General features: G+C 33.4%; 1 protein-coding gene across 2 annotated transcripts in view; it reads left to right on the forward strand.

Annotated features, from left to right (window-relative positions):
• The window catches only part of LOC138694670 (transmembrane and coiled-coil domain-containing protein 4-like), a 39,905-nt gene extending 28,982 nt beyond the window's left edge, over window positions 1-10,923 (forward strand). Inside the window, exons 11-12 of one of the 2 annotated variants that reach the window (XM_069818632.1) lie at window positions 605-738; window positions 4,864-10,923. In XM_069818632.1, coding sequence (XP_069674733.1) covers window positions 605-738; window positions 4,864-5,175 — 446 coding nt within the window. In that variant the 3' untranslated portion in view covers window positions 5,176-10,923. Of the gene's footprint in view, window positions 1-604; window positions 739-851; window positions 1,138-4,863 lie in introns of those variants that run through there. The other variant, XM_069818633.1, reaches the window with a different exon arrangement.
• The last annotated feature ends 5,549 nt before the right edge of the window (window positions 10,924-16,472 follow it).

Here is a 16,472-nt window from a genome sequence, read left to right on the forward strand (position 1 = left end):
GTCATTACTCCTTGCAAGATAAATGTGGTAGCTTCCCGTTGCTTTCCACACACCACTCTCTCTTTCGCATCTTAAAAAGCTCCCAGGGGCCCTAGTGTGGAGGTGAGGAGAATGGATTTGATTAATTAAGCCCTCCGGACTTCACCGAAATTCACCGCAAGGGTTAAATATCAGTCATATCAGGGTTTTTGACCCGATCAGAGACCGGGAAATCCCTATTATTATTATTATTATTATTATTATTATTATTATTATTATTATTATCATCATCATCATCATCATCATCATCATCATCATTATTATTATTATTATTATTATTGCTGCTGCTGTTGCAGCAGCAGACAATGTTTTTCATTTATGATGTTTTTTTAGTTTCAGCACAAATGTCAGATTTCATATACTGCATTGCTTTTTATTAAGCTGATTGTAAAATAAGAATATTTCATTATTTTGAAAGACCAACAGCCCAATAACAAAATGAGGACATATATTTGTCAAATTAATTTCATATTTTTTTATAACCATTTACACTTCCTTTTGAGAATCTATTTATAATATTTTCACGTAGAGCACAAGATACCTATTTACTTACTTTTGATTTAAGGCCATGGTGAATATCCAGAAAAGATTGATGCCATTCTCAAAACTGTTGGAGTTAGAACGCGGGATGATGTCACACACTTAGAATCAAGAATTAAGAAGTCATCTTCTGATCTTCCAGGGAGTGAGCAAGCTAAGGTATAATTATCTATTTAGTATTTTTTAGTTATAAAGATATGCATTACTGTTTTTATTTCCTCATACATATCTAAAAAAGATAATTAAATATTAAACAAACTTACATTTTTCAGCATCTCCTATGTAGTCAGTCATCACTTTTAACCTGTCCTTGCTATGTGAAGCAGAGAAGAATGATACCCCCTCAACATCACTTCAGCAATTGTCACTACTAATCATCAATAAAAGGAAGATTTCCTATATATCAGTATTTCAGAATTTATACCCCTGAAAGAAAACATAGTAGGTATAACTTAAAAGTGAGAGGGATTCAATCCGGCATCAGAGCTTGAATCCGGTGTGGCTTAGTGGATAAAGCGCCAGAACCTAAAGCTGGAAACCCGGGTTCGAGTCCCAGTGCTGGAGAGAATTTTTCTCCGTTCTACTGATTCTTCACCATATGGAAACGCAGAATTACCGCCCTGAAACTTCATATGTACTTTGGTACATCATAGTAATATATATATATTTTAAATCTTTATTCTTTTTTCAAGACCCTTCCAACTTACGTTCAATGTTGTCAATGCCACCTGGCCTCTCCAATTGGGTTGTATTGAAATAAAAGCAATTATACTATAATATGTATTTTACGATATGTTTATTCTGTACTCTCTTTGGAAGTTGGTTTATTATTAATAGGATTAAATACTATCATTAATTTTTTCTGTTTAGATCAGGCTGTAATATGACATTATTTTTTCAGACTTTATCATTAATTCAAAGGAAATTTCATAATCTAGCAAGAATGTAACAAAATTAAAAGTTTAGGCCCTATGTAATTAACTGAAATACATAAAACGAATAAAATTAGTTGTATTACAAATTGAATTAATTCAAATGTGTAGTCATGTCAAGGTACTCAGTATGATCACCTGTTCTGGATTCCTGACGAGGGTATCTGGCAACCTTGCTAGTCTTCAAAAAACTGTCTGTTTCATTGACTCCAAATGAGCAATTTAAACTATCGCATCAAACAGTCTACAACTCAAACAGTGAGAGAAGCAAAGAAAGTGATAAACCTTCTCAACAAATAAGAAAAAACCAGTAGCTTTCCCGTGGGTTCACATGCATGTAGGAAAACAAGGAAACGAAAAAGCTGACAAAGAAAGAAACTGCTCTCCAAAGTAAATAAGCTCCCCCCAACTTTGAAATGGTCAGATTCATAAAAATCAAAGTGCAAGCGAAGTTTTCAAAAGAAGTCTCACCTTATCCTTCAATGAACAGTCGAAGAACATTAAATGCGTCTGGGAAAATAACAAACATAAACCATGAAAGCAAGGAGCATCATATTTCCGCCTCAATACCGACTATGATAGCCTCGCCACCCACTTTTACCACATAAAAATCTTTAGTGACAATCACTGAAACAATAAGACACAACAATTGACAGAGATCATCTACTTATGTGCTCAAAATTAGACTGTATCTGACAAGAATCGAAGAACTAGCTGAAACTTCACTGGGTTGACAGAAGATTAAGATTAAATCCAAAGATCTGTCATTAGACGACAAATCAGTACAAGTGAAACAGGATATGGATGTTTATGGATAGTTTGTATGACTGAACTAATAAATTATTTCAACAAAAATGATACGACAATGCATCTTACAATGTTTTGTCTGTTTATAGTGTAAAATATTTTAAGATGTAAAATTAGTGCCACGAGGTTTTTTTTATTAATAATATAGTATATTGTAATACATGAAACTGTTTAAGTTATTTATTATGTTCCTATTTTTTAAAGACTTCTCTATTTATTGTTTAATGCATATTGAGTGTAACTGAGTATAAAAAATAAATATGTAAGTAAATAAAGAAGAAAAACAAATAGATAAATAACCACAACATAACAATAAGTCTAATCACTGAATAGAACTTAAAAAAAACTTAAATGTTGAATCCAAGAATAGAACTTGGGTTTGCAAAGTTGCAGTTAGATACCGGTACTAAACAAATTCGACAACAGGTTACGTGGAAGATTACGTTGTTCCATTTGATGCAGTACATTCATGGACTGTTGACTTAAAGCTGATTATTTTCCTCGTATGAACCATGGCTAACGAAAAAGACAGGCTATAATGCAAATTGGAGTCACGTGATTATCATGGTCTAGTCATGACCATCTTGACAATCACCTAATATAAATACATGTTCGAAGTTCTAAAAAACAAAGGAATTGCTATTTTAAACTCAAGTTAAACGTGCATTTATATATAAACTTGTTCAGTGCTGGCTGTGTTATGACTAAGAATGTGATGTTGCGCTGTAGCCTGTCTTTCTCATTAGCCAAGGTGTGAACCCAGTGCCAGATCTTAAAAGTCACAGTTAAAGGACTTATATTGTTTTCAATGCTGCTTATTGTACAGTAAAGTCACAAAGTGGACATACCTCCCCTTGTATTACGACACTACGTTCTGTATGATTGATTGAGACATGTACCTGATAGTTTAACAATCAAAGACATCAGTATGAAGACCTTCATTTTCATAGCTGAATTCTGCGCCATGTCCTGGGAGATATTTTGTGGAGATAACCAAAGGTCACTTCGTTTAATGCATCTTCCATAGCTGCTCGTAATTGTGCTGTTGTGTTGTAGTGGTGATTTCGCACTTTGTCCTTGATGAATCGTCAGAGAGCATTATCAGATGTTGTGAGGTCGGGACTTTGTGGAGGCCAGGCAAAAGGAGCAAAAGGAACTTGCAATGCAAAGTGTGCAGGCGTTCCATCCTGTTGCAGGACCACTAAGCATGTTCTGGTAGGTTTGCCCATTAACAGAACCTTGGAAGAAGAAAGGACCGAAAATGTGTGTTGCACTCAGTCCAGCCCACACCATGACGTGGGGTGGATTTCTCACCACTTCTTCATAAAAGAATGGGTTTTCTTTACCCCAAAAGACGATGTTTCGTGAATGCGTGCTTCAGTAGATAGCACATTCGTCTGTGAAGAGGACATTGTCATGGGAACATAGTATACAGAACATTTCAAGAAGCGTGCTTTATGTGCATCCATATCAGCATTGTTTAATGCATTGTGTGGAATGAACGGAAATGCTTGAGCTTTAAATCTACTTTCATGTGTTTCATCATGGTCGAACGAGGAATGCCAAGCTCTGCAGATCTTTTCTGAGTGGATTTCAGGGGAGACTTTTCCACTGATGCCTCAACAGCGTGGCATGTTTCCCTCCTTGTTGTCGGCCTTCCACTTCTGGTATGGTCTTTCACACTACCCATTGCGAATGCACGTTTTTCCCACCCCAATATTGTTGCTTTCCTTGGCGGTTCCACACCAAAGTAGTCACGAAATTTCATCTTTACTCTTCCCATGGTGTCGCAGTATGATGTCTTTCGTGAAACCAAACCGGTCACTAAAGTTTGTTCGATGGTAAACAGACTCTGGTCAGCCATGTTTGTTTATAACTGCACAGTTACCATGGTAGCATGGTACCAGCGTAAACATGGAGGTACCAACATTCACATTCAACATTCACAAAGTAAGTAAAATAAGAATACATGGGGAGTACGCCCATTTTGTGACCATATGTACAAAGAGTGGTGGAAAGAACCAGAGCACTGTAGTGATAGGGACCTGAGTGAATCTGAAAGCTATGGCAAACAGAAAAATTAATTACCCTTGTCTGAGATCAGACCTGCTCTTTACCAACTGTTACTAGTTGCTTCATTGGCCAAATTATCTCAGTTTTCAACTGATTTGTTAAATGCAATGAAATGGGAAGGAGGAGAACTGTATCATCATTGTTATAACATAGCATTCCAAAGTTTAGCCTTCATAGTTTATCCTTATAGGCTTGTCTTAAAGTTGGCTGAACTGTTTTTATATTTTTAAATGTGAAACAGAAATTAACAAATTGTGTACTTGTAACTCCATCAAACTTCTTTTAAACAATTTTCTCAGTCTAGGTCTTTAGAATAGACATAGACATTTTCTAGAAATAGAATAGAAAAATAATGTATTTTGATGACAGCTTATGATTTATGACGAAAAATGAAGTGTGTTTATGTGCATTTTCTGACTAAATGTATAATTCACAAGATTTAATGGTTTTTTCAATGTTGTAACTTTTTCAGATATCCCTACTTTCTCTTAGGCCATCCAAATCAGACAAGTCCTTGCACCAGAAACTTTCAGGTGACGAATCTTCTAACACTGACTCTACATCTACAACGGAGTCTGCAACAGAGGTGTCAGGAATGCAGTCAGAAGAAGTAGAAATTCTGTCAGGGACAATAGAAACAAACCGTGATTCTCATGGAGCTACAGGTTCAGACAACATAGATTATGATATAGAAAGAGCAGATGAAGTAACTGAGGAGCAATCACTAGCATGTAAATCAGTGGTAAAAGAAGATCTAAATAATGATGATGTTAGGCAGTCATAAAAGAATCTATAAATACCTCATACAGTTTCAGGTTTTAAACTTACAGTATTATTTTGGGATGTGCAAACAGGAAACTACAAAGCTTTTTCCATTATGCCGAATTTAAGATGTTAAAATTTTCATACTTGTAGGGGCCACATAATTTTGAACAATATTAAACTAAATGATGTATTATCAATTGGTTATTTTTTCTGCATTATGAAATGATAATGTAAGATCATCATGGCCTGTTGTGGTACATTGGGAATTGCTTATATCCATTCATGGACTTGTTCGCCAAACATAAATTAATTTCATAGCTGTAACAGGTTAAACATTTTTCACATTCTAATTATAATATCTCTTTGGGAGGAGTGGGGAGAGCAGAAAGGAATGAAATTATTGTTGACGTAGTCAGGAGAGGTTTAGATTGGTCTTTTTCCAGTCTTTGAAACTTAGTGTATTCTTTAGTTCAGCACCACAAGAAAAATCCATTCTAACCTTGTGCATAGTGAATGTGATTTACATTATGCACAGAACAGAATTATAATTAAGTAACGAATACAGGATGTGTTAGAAATACCTGGTGTTGTTTCTCAAATTAAATAATACTTTAAGGGAAAATTAAAACTTTTTATTGCTGTAAACATATAGATTCTTGCATTCAAGGAGAATTTATGTACATCACTATTTCTTGAATATGAGATTATCTAGGTGATCATCTTTTTTTTTTTTTTTCAGTACATTGTTACAGTATGGCCAGAAAAGATGCCGTTAACTTACTGCAATAAGTCCTTCTTTGTCTCCTGAATGCACTTGCGGATTCGTTCTTCTAGTGTGTTGATATTGGTTGACTGTGTCTCCTAAACTGCATTTCACAAAGCTCTAAAAAATAATCTAGCGATGTGAGAGCAGATGAGTGGGCAGGCCAGTAAGAAATGACTCTATTCGGAAACATGTCATTAAGAACTGCCATGAAAAAACCTGCAGTGTGAACAGTTACTCTATCTTGTTGGAACCTGGTTTGCGACGATTTGCATGCACTTGTTGCAGAAATGTTTGCAACATGGCTGCGTAGCTCTCAACATATACTGTTACAGTATAGCCTTCTCATCTTCAGAAAATATGGGCTAGTAATGTGATCAGACAAAATGGGACACCACATTGTCACTTTTGTGCTATGCAGAATCACTCAAGCCGTGAAGGTTGCTTTCAGCCCACAAAGGAGAGTTCTATTTGTTAACTTTTCCCAACATGTGAAAGTTGTCTCAGCTGACACTTTGTTCTGGTCATCAATCAGTAATTCCAAGAATTGATTACAAAATTGAAGTCGCTTTACCATGTCCTTTTAATTAAGTTCGTGGACAACTTTGATCTTGTAAGGGTCGTAATGAAAATCTTGATATTTCGACAAATGGTTGATGCAATCCAACAGAGGAATTGCCACAATTATGCTGATCTGTGCAGACTACACATTATGACAGCTCTCACAGAATTTACATTTTCTTGTGTATGTAATGAATGATGATGTCCTGAAGGCTTCCTGTTCTCTAAACTTCCTTCCTTTCAATTTAACACCCACAGTAAGAGTTTTGTAATTAGGAGTATCACGTCAACTAAACTGAATCGGAAACTGCGTTGTATAGCTGTAACAGACTCTGTCTTGATAAAAGTCACTACTGTACTGCCATAATGCAGTGCTTCACGGACCTGCACTTCATCTCAACTGAATTCCAAAGAGCACTGAGCATGGTGACTGTAACTTTGGAACTGCACGAATTAAATTTAAAGGAAACTGCCAGGTATTCCTGGTGCGTCCTATACTTTTCAGTTTATTGTTACTGTTATAAGCATTTTATACATATAGCTTGAGACTATTTAAAGTGTCAGTTCATTTTGCTGTTCCTTAAATTGAAACTTACTTGGGAAGATGCTACATACTACTCCGATAATGTAAAGTGACCTATAGTAAATTTAAAAAGAAGCACAAAACCATGAAGCACATTTATTACTATTATATTAGTGAAATAAATTGTGTCTTCTCAGTTTCCAAAACGATAATTCAGAGTAATTGTTACGATATTTTTAAGACTTTAACTTTGCAGTTGTTATGTACAACCATAATAGAGCAAGACTTGACTATATTATTGGGTTAATCTCCCAGCTTACTTATTATATTATTGAGTTAAACTCTGAGTCTTATTATATTAACTGGACAGTAATTATATCATCATACTCCATATCTATAGAAAAATATGAAATATTCATAACAAACTTAGTTATTATCTTCATTTGATTTGTTTAATTCTACAACTGTATTTGCAGTTCTCCAAATTAGTAGAAAAATTCTTTCTTTTGCGTAGGTATGAATATTTGTTTATTCCGTCGACTTGGAATTATTCCTGTTTTCACATCCCAAACGTACAAGTTATGTTACAAATGAACTTTCAGATATAAGGGCCCCTTCAGACGAGGCCACTTAGCAGTGCCGCTAGTGACATGTTAGTGGCACTCCTTAATAAACTAAATTTTTGTAGAGAATTTTTCAGTGTTCCAGTGAGCATGGACACAGAAGGATATATAGGTACTTTTGGAAACTTTGGTCATACGGAGAAATAGAAGAAGAGTTTGGGTCCATCGATTGATTTTGGAAAGACAGAATCAAGGACTATTTCATACTTTGTTTGATGATTTACATTAGGTCGATAAATTTTTTTTTTTTTTCTTTCGTATTTTCGCATGTTTCAGAAATCATTTCAAGAGCTTCTAGCAGGAATTACGAATTAAATTCGAAAAAAAGACACTGCAGCACAATAGGCTGTATACTGTCGTGGCAGTGTAAGGAATTGGTGGCCCAACAGTCATCTGTTAGCAGCGCTACAGATGTGCCACTCACGCACCACTAAAATAGTGGCCTGCCTGTGGCCCCATCTGAAACCTACAATTTAATTCTATGTATCGTGATGGGAAGCGCCACTTTTTAGTGGCTGCCACCAGTAGCAAAGCCAACCACTCAGAGCGTCTGCAGCATCATTATTCTATATCTGTGACTGTGTCTGAAGGCCTCTATTTAAATCCATTATTCACAAGCGACAGCGCTTCTAAAAGTGGCCTCGTCTGAAGGAGCTCTTAGATTGGAATAAAGTAAGGAAGAATAGGCTTCCTACTTAACATAAAATGTGTGCTGTGCTTGAATAATCATATTGCGATAACATATGTTTCAGGTCTATTGTGAAAATTAGGGATTTAAGTAAAGTTTAACGTTCATGATCTATTACAATTTTTAAATATTTACTAGAACCACTTGCTTTTCATGTTGTAGTATATTAGTAATAATGAAATTATTGAAAGAATTCCCTGTAAATTTTCACATAAACCAAGCATGTGTGTCAGTGACCATTGAAGTCTGTGCTTCTGTATCACAAACTAGCAGCCAAGCACAATATTACATTTTCATGTTAGTAATCCATATCTTTCAAACCATGGTGCTATAAACATAGTTTGATGTTCCTTGTTCAATTAGTTAGTTACATTGCTTGTCAGTGCAATGAGGGAACAATAGTACCCATAATATTTATATGGTTTTATTTTTCATTATTTGTTTAATAATAATTCGAATATAATTGAAATACTTTACAAATAAGTACACAAGTAATGTAAAACAATGTGGCATCTAATGTTTGTAATTTTGCTATTGTGGTACTAATAATTTTCTATTCAGATTTGTGAAACATAAAAACGATTTTAAGTTACAGTATAAATAAGATGAACATGATTCATAACATTTTCAGTGTTCTTACTTTAAGACACTATATGTAAAGACTAGAGGTAGGTCGATACCACAGTTTCTCGATACTTGGTATTCAGTACCTGCTTTAGAACTTTGATACTCGACACTGCAACTTTGAAAGTGAAAACTGAAAAGACAAGAAAAATGTAAGTACTTCAAAGAACACTGGAATTTTTTTACACTTTATTGATATATTCCACACAAGAAAAAATTTAAATACTTCAAAGAACATTAGTTTTTTTTTTTATATATATACACTTCAATCTATTTCTTTCAGGTCATTGGTCACGTCTTAATTAAGAAGTGAAAAACAAGTGAGGAATTCATAGATCCAAATAAATTATTTTTCTGGGGAATACAATAATTTTAGTAGTACACATTTTAGAGTTCATTCACATGTTTTATACCAGCTTAGTCACCGGCTTAGCTCAATCAGCTAAGACACTTGCCTGCCAATCCAGAATTGCGCTCTGGCACAGATTCGATTCATTCTTGAGTTGTTACCTGGTTGAGTTTTTTCCGAGGTTTTCCTTAAGGCAGTAATCTACAGTGAATTCTCGGCCTCATCTCGCCAAATATCTCATTATCACGAATTCCATTGACACTAAATAACAGCGTAGTTGATACAGCGTCGTTAAATAACCAAGTTAAAAAAAGTATACCTGTCCTGAACAATGGCACTACTAAAGTATTTACAATATGTCTTATTTTCCAAGGAATTCCTTTCATCCACTGCCATTAAGTAATTTCCCAACTCCATGACTGAGGCTGATGAAGTGTTCGATTTAGAAAGGAAGAGAGTCCCTCCTAAAAAATAAAAAAGTACTGCACCAGAAAAGTATGAAATCCTTTTGCTAAATATTCACTCTCAGTACACCCAAGTATCGAGAATATCAAGATATCGAAAGTATCGAGGACCCAACTCTAGTAATAACATTGAAGAATCCTCTTTGAATTTGCAATTAATACAACTTCTCATACTTTTAATTTCCGGATTGTATTTGTTATGTCTTCTATATACCGTGTATACAGACATATGTTTGTATATGTTACCATTAAAATCCGAAATCAATCTAAACCAGTTTCAACTAGTAAATACTAGTTTAAACAAGATAGAAAGTGAGTTTTCGTAAGGTCTAGAATCAGTGACAGGTTAGGTTTGGTTTGTTTAATCTTGTGGTAGGCCTTGCTTATATGCTTTTGTTGCTAGTTTTTACTAGTTTAAACTGGTTTTGACGGATGTCAGATTTGACAGTAACATATACATACATATACACATATGTGACTTAACACGCAACATTCGGAAATTGAAAATAAAATAAATTATAAATCTGATTTCTTCTGAAATTATCACTAAGAAAACGATTTTGACATCTCTCTCTCTATATATAATTGCACCAACCAACACCTCTTGTGACTGTTGGAAACTCTTACTGTTAAGCTTCATACTTATGTATGCTATCCATATATAAGTATATAAATATCACAGTTTAAATTATTCGTAACAAAAATTAAATTTTTAAAAAGAAAAAGACAGCATACCATCACAAACTGTATTTGCTTTTGACTGAAACTCTCAGAGCAGTTCTTTTAGCGTCCTAAGAATAATAGACATTCAAACTATAAATGCTTGTAATAAAAATAATATTAATATGGTTTCTATTTCATAAAGGGGCGGCCGGGTAGCTCAGTTGGTAGAGCAGCTGGCTACGAACTGGAAGGTCCGGGGTTCGATCCCAGGTGGTGACAGGATTTTTTCTCGTTGCCAAACTTTCAGAACGGCCCCGAGGTTCACTCAGCCTCCTATAAAATTGAGTACCGGGTCTTTCCCGGGGGTAAAAGGCGGTCAGAGCGTGGTGCCGACCACACCACCTCATTCTAGTGCCGAGGTCATGGAAAGCATGGGGCTCTACCTCCATGCCCCCCAAGTGCCTTCATGGCATGTTACGGGGATACCTTTACCTTTTTTTTTTTTTTATCTATTTCATAAAGTGTTATCTAAAAGAAAGATGGGGATAACAATGAAATAATAGAATGACCTTATTTCATATCTTTTGTGTTTAGTTGGAACAACTCTAATTGCCATTATTATTAAAGGTTTTTCAAAGAAATTAATTGCCAACATTAAGCATGATTTTGATGAGCATTTACTTGAATAGAGAGAGAGAAAATAGATTTTATTTCATTCACACTCGTTTGCAAAAAGTTTCATCAGAGAAATATTTCATTCTAATCATAAGTAATGTAATCAATTTCCTAAATTGGCGGTGTTTATATCATCCAAGGTATAGCTAATTATGAACATAAACGTGCAAATAAATACATATCATAAATATGAAAAAATTCGTAACATGAAAGAGAAATATAGCATTTCATATTTTCAAGGACAGCATGTACTACTAATTAAACAAAAGTTTGGTGCTGACATTCTTATTTTTTTAGATGCTTTTAGTCTTCGGCCTGGATAATATTTTAATGTACACATGAACTACCTGTAGTAATAGGTTCCTAGCTTTGTGAAGATTAATTTCCATGTAGACTTGGAAATAATTACAGAAAAACAAAGATAAAAATACACTGTAGCTTTAAATTTTATAGATTAGGACTGAAGAATAATGTTAGTTAGGAATTTTCACAAAAATTGTTACAAATTTCTATAATCTACGTGTCATATTATTTCAGTTATAGACTACCATTCATCTAACATTACAAAATATAAAAGGTATTTCATTCCACACTCACATAGAATATTACCTTAATGTGTCAAGATGAATACACCATAACAATCATGTGTATTTTTGTAGTGTAAAATATAGATAGCTATTTTGCATAAAATATTGTAGTATTTTTGAGATGGCCTGTATATATTATATATATTCTTTTTTATCGTTGCCAGTGCATTATACTTGAAACGAAACATATCAGATATTCCTTCCCAACGTATTGAAGAATATCTAGTCTGATAAAATGTATAATTAAAGAAAAGTGCTTATGCATTTAATGTTCAAAAAGTAATCATGTTTGCGTAAGAGGTATATTGTAGTTCTGTTATATGTATTGGTATATAATGTTGACTAGTCATTGAACATCTGTAAGCTTATGAATAGTTCCGTTGACTATATGGTTGTGAAAGTTAGGAATAGTATGTAGTATTTGAAGACACAAGCTAAATATAAGCTATTGCTTGTATGTTAATGTATGATTGTTATTGTTTACAGAGAGGTGATCTATAAGAGTGGTAGAAAATAATTGTTACAAAAAATATATATATATTTTTTTCGTGATCTGGTTTAATTACTTCTGTGTAGATTTTTTTTCGTGATCTGATCTAATTACTTCTATGCCGATTGATTTGTTTCCAATGGCTATCAGTTTGGCATGGAGCCATCGGCTGTCTTGCAATCCAGTAGTGTTGAGTTATATTAATGCTGCTAGAAACAGCTTCACAATTTAATAAATAATTTCTTTCCATTTAGCAGCTCTTTTTTGCATAGAAGAATCTGAATGTTGCCACTGCTGCTTTATAGAGTTCTTCTGGAATAGTAGATCAATCATTAAAAATATTTTCCCATGAATTTTCTGAGCTGATGTCATGTGACTACTTTTAGTGTTTGAGTTGCTATTTTTGAGTGATACATTCTTTCATGAAGAATGTAGTTAATGTAAATGTGAAATTCAAATTTGTTTCAGTATTATTCCTCATCTTACTTCGCAATTTTATTAGTTTTATTCCTAAAAAACTGCAATGTTCATGAATTCACTGGAATTCAACGTTTTTATAGTCTGTGAATTTGATTCATTATGTTGCGGTACTGATTAACTTTTTAGTGTTTAATTGTATTGCAACCTTAAAATCATTTAAGGAGTAATGACAATGTTTGAATTCCCGTGTTCTATAGTGAAGCCATTGGCAAACACAATTTCAGTTTTTTCTATTTTGATACAACAAATTGAATGCTGATAAAAATCTAAGACTTGAATTTCTTTTGCAGATATTTTCAATTACATTCTTTGTCTATTTTACTCCAATGGAAAATGTTGTTTTATTATCTTTTTCTTGTGAATTTCCGTCCAAAATCTGTTTGTGACCTGGTCGTTTACAAGCACTAATGTATTTAGCATTTTCAAAACAAATGAAATATGTCCATTTGCATTTTCGAACTCACAATTTTGTCAAGATACAGGTTAGATAGGTGGCATATGACATGCTTTCTTACTTTCAGTATTTTTGCTGATGCCAAAGCCTACATTAATTTTTATGCATTTGACATAACAGTTTATGCTGTACACCATGAGCCAAAGCTACGCAGTCTCTTTATTAAAGCAAATTAGCTTTAAATAATTCACATATCCATATCATAAATAATTTACCAACTTGCTCAAGAAGTGGGTAAAATGGGATGAGGAAAGCTTAACATTAAAAGTAAAACAATATGAAGTAAAAAATAAGAGATGATTATGACAATTGTCAGATGACTTTTTGTAAAAAAAAAAATACACACACACACACATACATACATGTATAGTATACACATACGTGTTTAACAAGTAATATAATAAAAAATTATTGAGGTAATTAGCTGATGGTACAGTTCTAGAAAAATGTTTTGGGCCAACTCTTGGAGCTGCTTTCATAGCACCATTCACATTTTGCGGTTTTGTGGATCAGTCTACGTTACTGGGATGCAAGACAAATTAAATAATGCCTAAAATGAGCGCAGTTGAATTAAAGAGACTTGTACTTGGATTAAGTCCCATCTAAAGAGTTTGATCAGGTATTTCACCGCCATCTTACTTAAGATGTCAGTGGATACATTTATTTCCATTTCATTTGGCCTATCTTGCTTCTCATTTTTTCTGTATTTTAGCATTTAGCTCTTTTTTTTTCCCTGTTTATTAATAATGCCTACATTTCACATTCTGTTGCGGCTATAAAATCGATTGAATTTGCATTTGTATTTATAATTTATTGTATATTTTATATTATTAATATCATACTTTTTAATAATATTTGTAATTGTTATAACATGTATCAATGGTGTATTGTACAATCGTTTTATATTATGTTTCAGTTATGAAATCGATTGACTTTGTATTTATATTGACATTTTATGTTTATTATTATTATTATTATTATTATTATTATTATTATTATTATTATTATTATTAACTTAGTATTTACTTGCATAATTTATATAAATGGCACAGTGTGATGCATTTATTCAGCATGTCTAACTAAATATATCTTATATGAAATACTTTCCAATTTGTTATGTATGAGGAAGTATGTACGATTTGTTATAAAGTGTATAACTTTGAGTTCATTTGAGAATTCTGCGTGGTAATTAGTAATTTTTCAGACAGTCCTCCTTACATTTGCAATACTGTACATATATCTCTGTTGATTGATTGTTACCTTCGTGATACTTGTTCCTATGCAGAAAAATAAAATTCGGCATTATAAAAACACCGTATTTTCTCGAATACCCTGCACCCTCAAATAAGCTGCGCACTCCACTTTTGGGAGAAAAAAAAACTACTTTGACACAACAAATTAAAAGCAGTTAAACATAAACAATAAATGTAAAGTCTGTGGTGCAACTTTCACATACATGAACATGATTTCCATGTTCCTCAGCATCTTTGATACTTTTAAGTATTTCGCTGCAAGTAAAGGATTGCAATCTCATATCTTTAGTGGTACTCATTTTCAGAATTGAAGATATAAGACGCACAATATACACTTATCACACTTGAACTTAATTCTGACACGTGTAGGCCTACTGCTAATACAAACCTATTTAACTATATTAACAGTGAAATACCTGCTCGGGAAGATAATGGCATTCACTACTACCTTATGAATTGCACGGAAGAAAAATCAGTAATGTTGCCAACTTCATTTCAAATAACCCGTGCTCCCATATTTTTTGCTTGTATATTTCGGAAAAAAGTGCGTTGGATATTCGAGAAAATATGGTATATGTGAATATCTGTATATGCTATTGTAAATTATTGAGTACAAGATTTAAAGAAGTTGTTATGTTTGAAATTTATATTATGTATTTGAGACAAATTGATGCATATTCGTAATATGTTCTGCTATTTGCCTCATGATCGGAGGTATCATGTCTTGGACTCATGTTTCGGAATGCAAGTTGATTTGAATCCCCATCGAGAAGGAATTTGTTCATGAAATGTCGGCCATTGTTTAGAACCAGTGTCCACATCATGAATTTGGAGAGCTACACTAGGTAGTGAAATGTAGTTTCAAAAACCAGCTATAATATATTGATATATTGTGCTGACCACACAATATCTCCTTTCTGGTTCGATGCTCACTCACCTCTACTGAGACTTGTGCATGTGAGGTCAGCAGTCGGCTGGTTGGCCTTGGTCCTTCATGGGTTCTTTGCTCACAGATTAATTTAATCATGAAACATGGATCCAATAACTTAAAATGCGAAGGGTTGCATAAATTCATAGTATACAGGATGGTAATGGTATTAGGGAAATAAATGCAAATATTTTCACAGGAGGTGATAGATAAAATCATTGCAAATTGAAAATTCCTCTGAAACTTTTTTCTAGCAACTGGTGCAGGTCAGGACGAGCTGGACTCGTGTTCAGCATAATTTTGAATCCCGCTTGGACTGAATATTTGATTTGAGTTTCTTCCGAGGTTTTTCCTAACTGAAAGGTAAATGTCAGGTAGTTCCATGACAATCTCTTTCAGATATTATTTAGCTATCACCAAATTACTGACGCAGTTGTTACACCATCACTAAATAACTTTATTTTTTTACTTAGACAATTCGTCCCGTATTTAGCAAAGTATCGAGATAGTATGCTCTTTAGACTAATACAACATTTAGACACCTGCAAAATTAGACTTCAGTCGTTCTTAATTCGTTTACCTGGAATTTCATCATACTACACTGTTTAAACTTAAAATATTATAAGGTATGCCAAAATGCGTACGGAATTTTTTTTTTTTATTGCCCTCTATTACTCAGACGAGTAATATATTTACTCTTATTTTCCTAACGCACTGTATGTTACAGTATTATCATATGCTCAAAAATTCTATACTCTTCTCGTAGGATAAGATTTTGTTGTCAGAAATTCACTTAAATCTTAATATAGTGCAGTTGTTACACTTTATATATTATCAGTGAAATGTTATAAGTACTGTACGAGCTATGGAATAACAATGGGTTTTGACTGTAAGAAGAAACTCAGGGGTATCATATGGATAATTCTATCTGTCCTGCACGTGTTTTATTAATTTTCACATTAATTAGCTCAAAAAAATTCTACCTTAAAAGTTTATCACCTCCTTTCTGAACACATATTTTATACATTAATATTTTTTAATTAATTTTTCACATATGCGCTATATCAGAAACAGTTATGTTGAAATTGACTATTAACCATTTCTTATTCTTTAATCTTTATAATAGAAAAGTCATTATTCTTAAATACAACAAGAAATCTTTTTTGTAGTGAAATAGGATACTTGACTAAT

This window comes from Periplaneta americana, chromosome 2 (genome assembly GCF_040183065.1).
Source record: "Periplaneta americana isolate PAMFEO1 chromosome 2, P.americana_PAMFEO1_priV1, whole genome shotgun sequence".
NCBI classification, from domain to species: Eukaryota; Metazoa; Arthropoda; class Insecta; order Blattodea; family Blattidae; genus Periplaneta; species Periplaneta americana.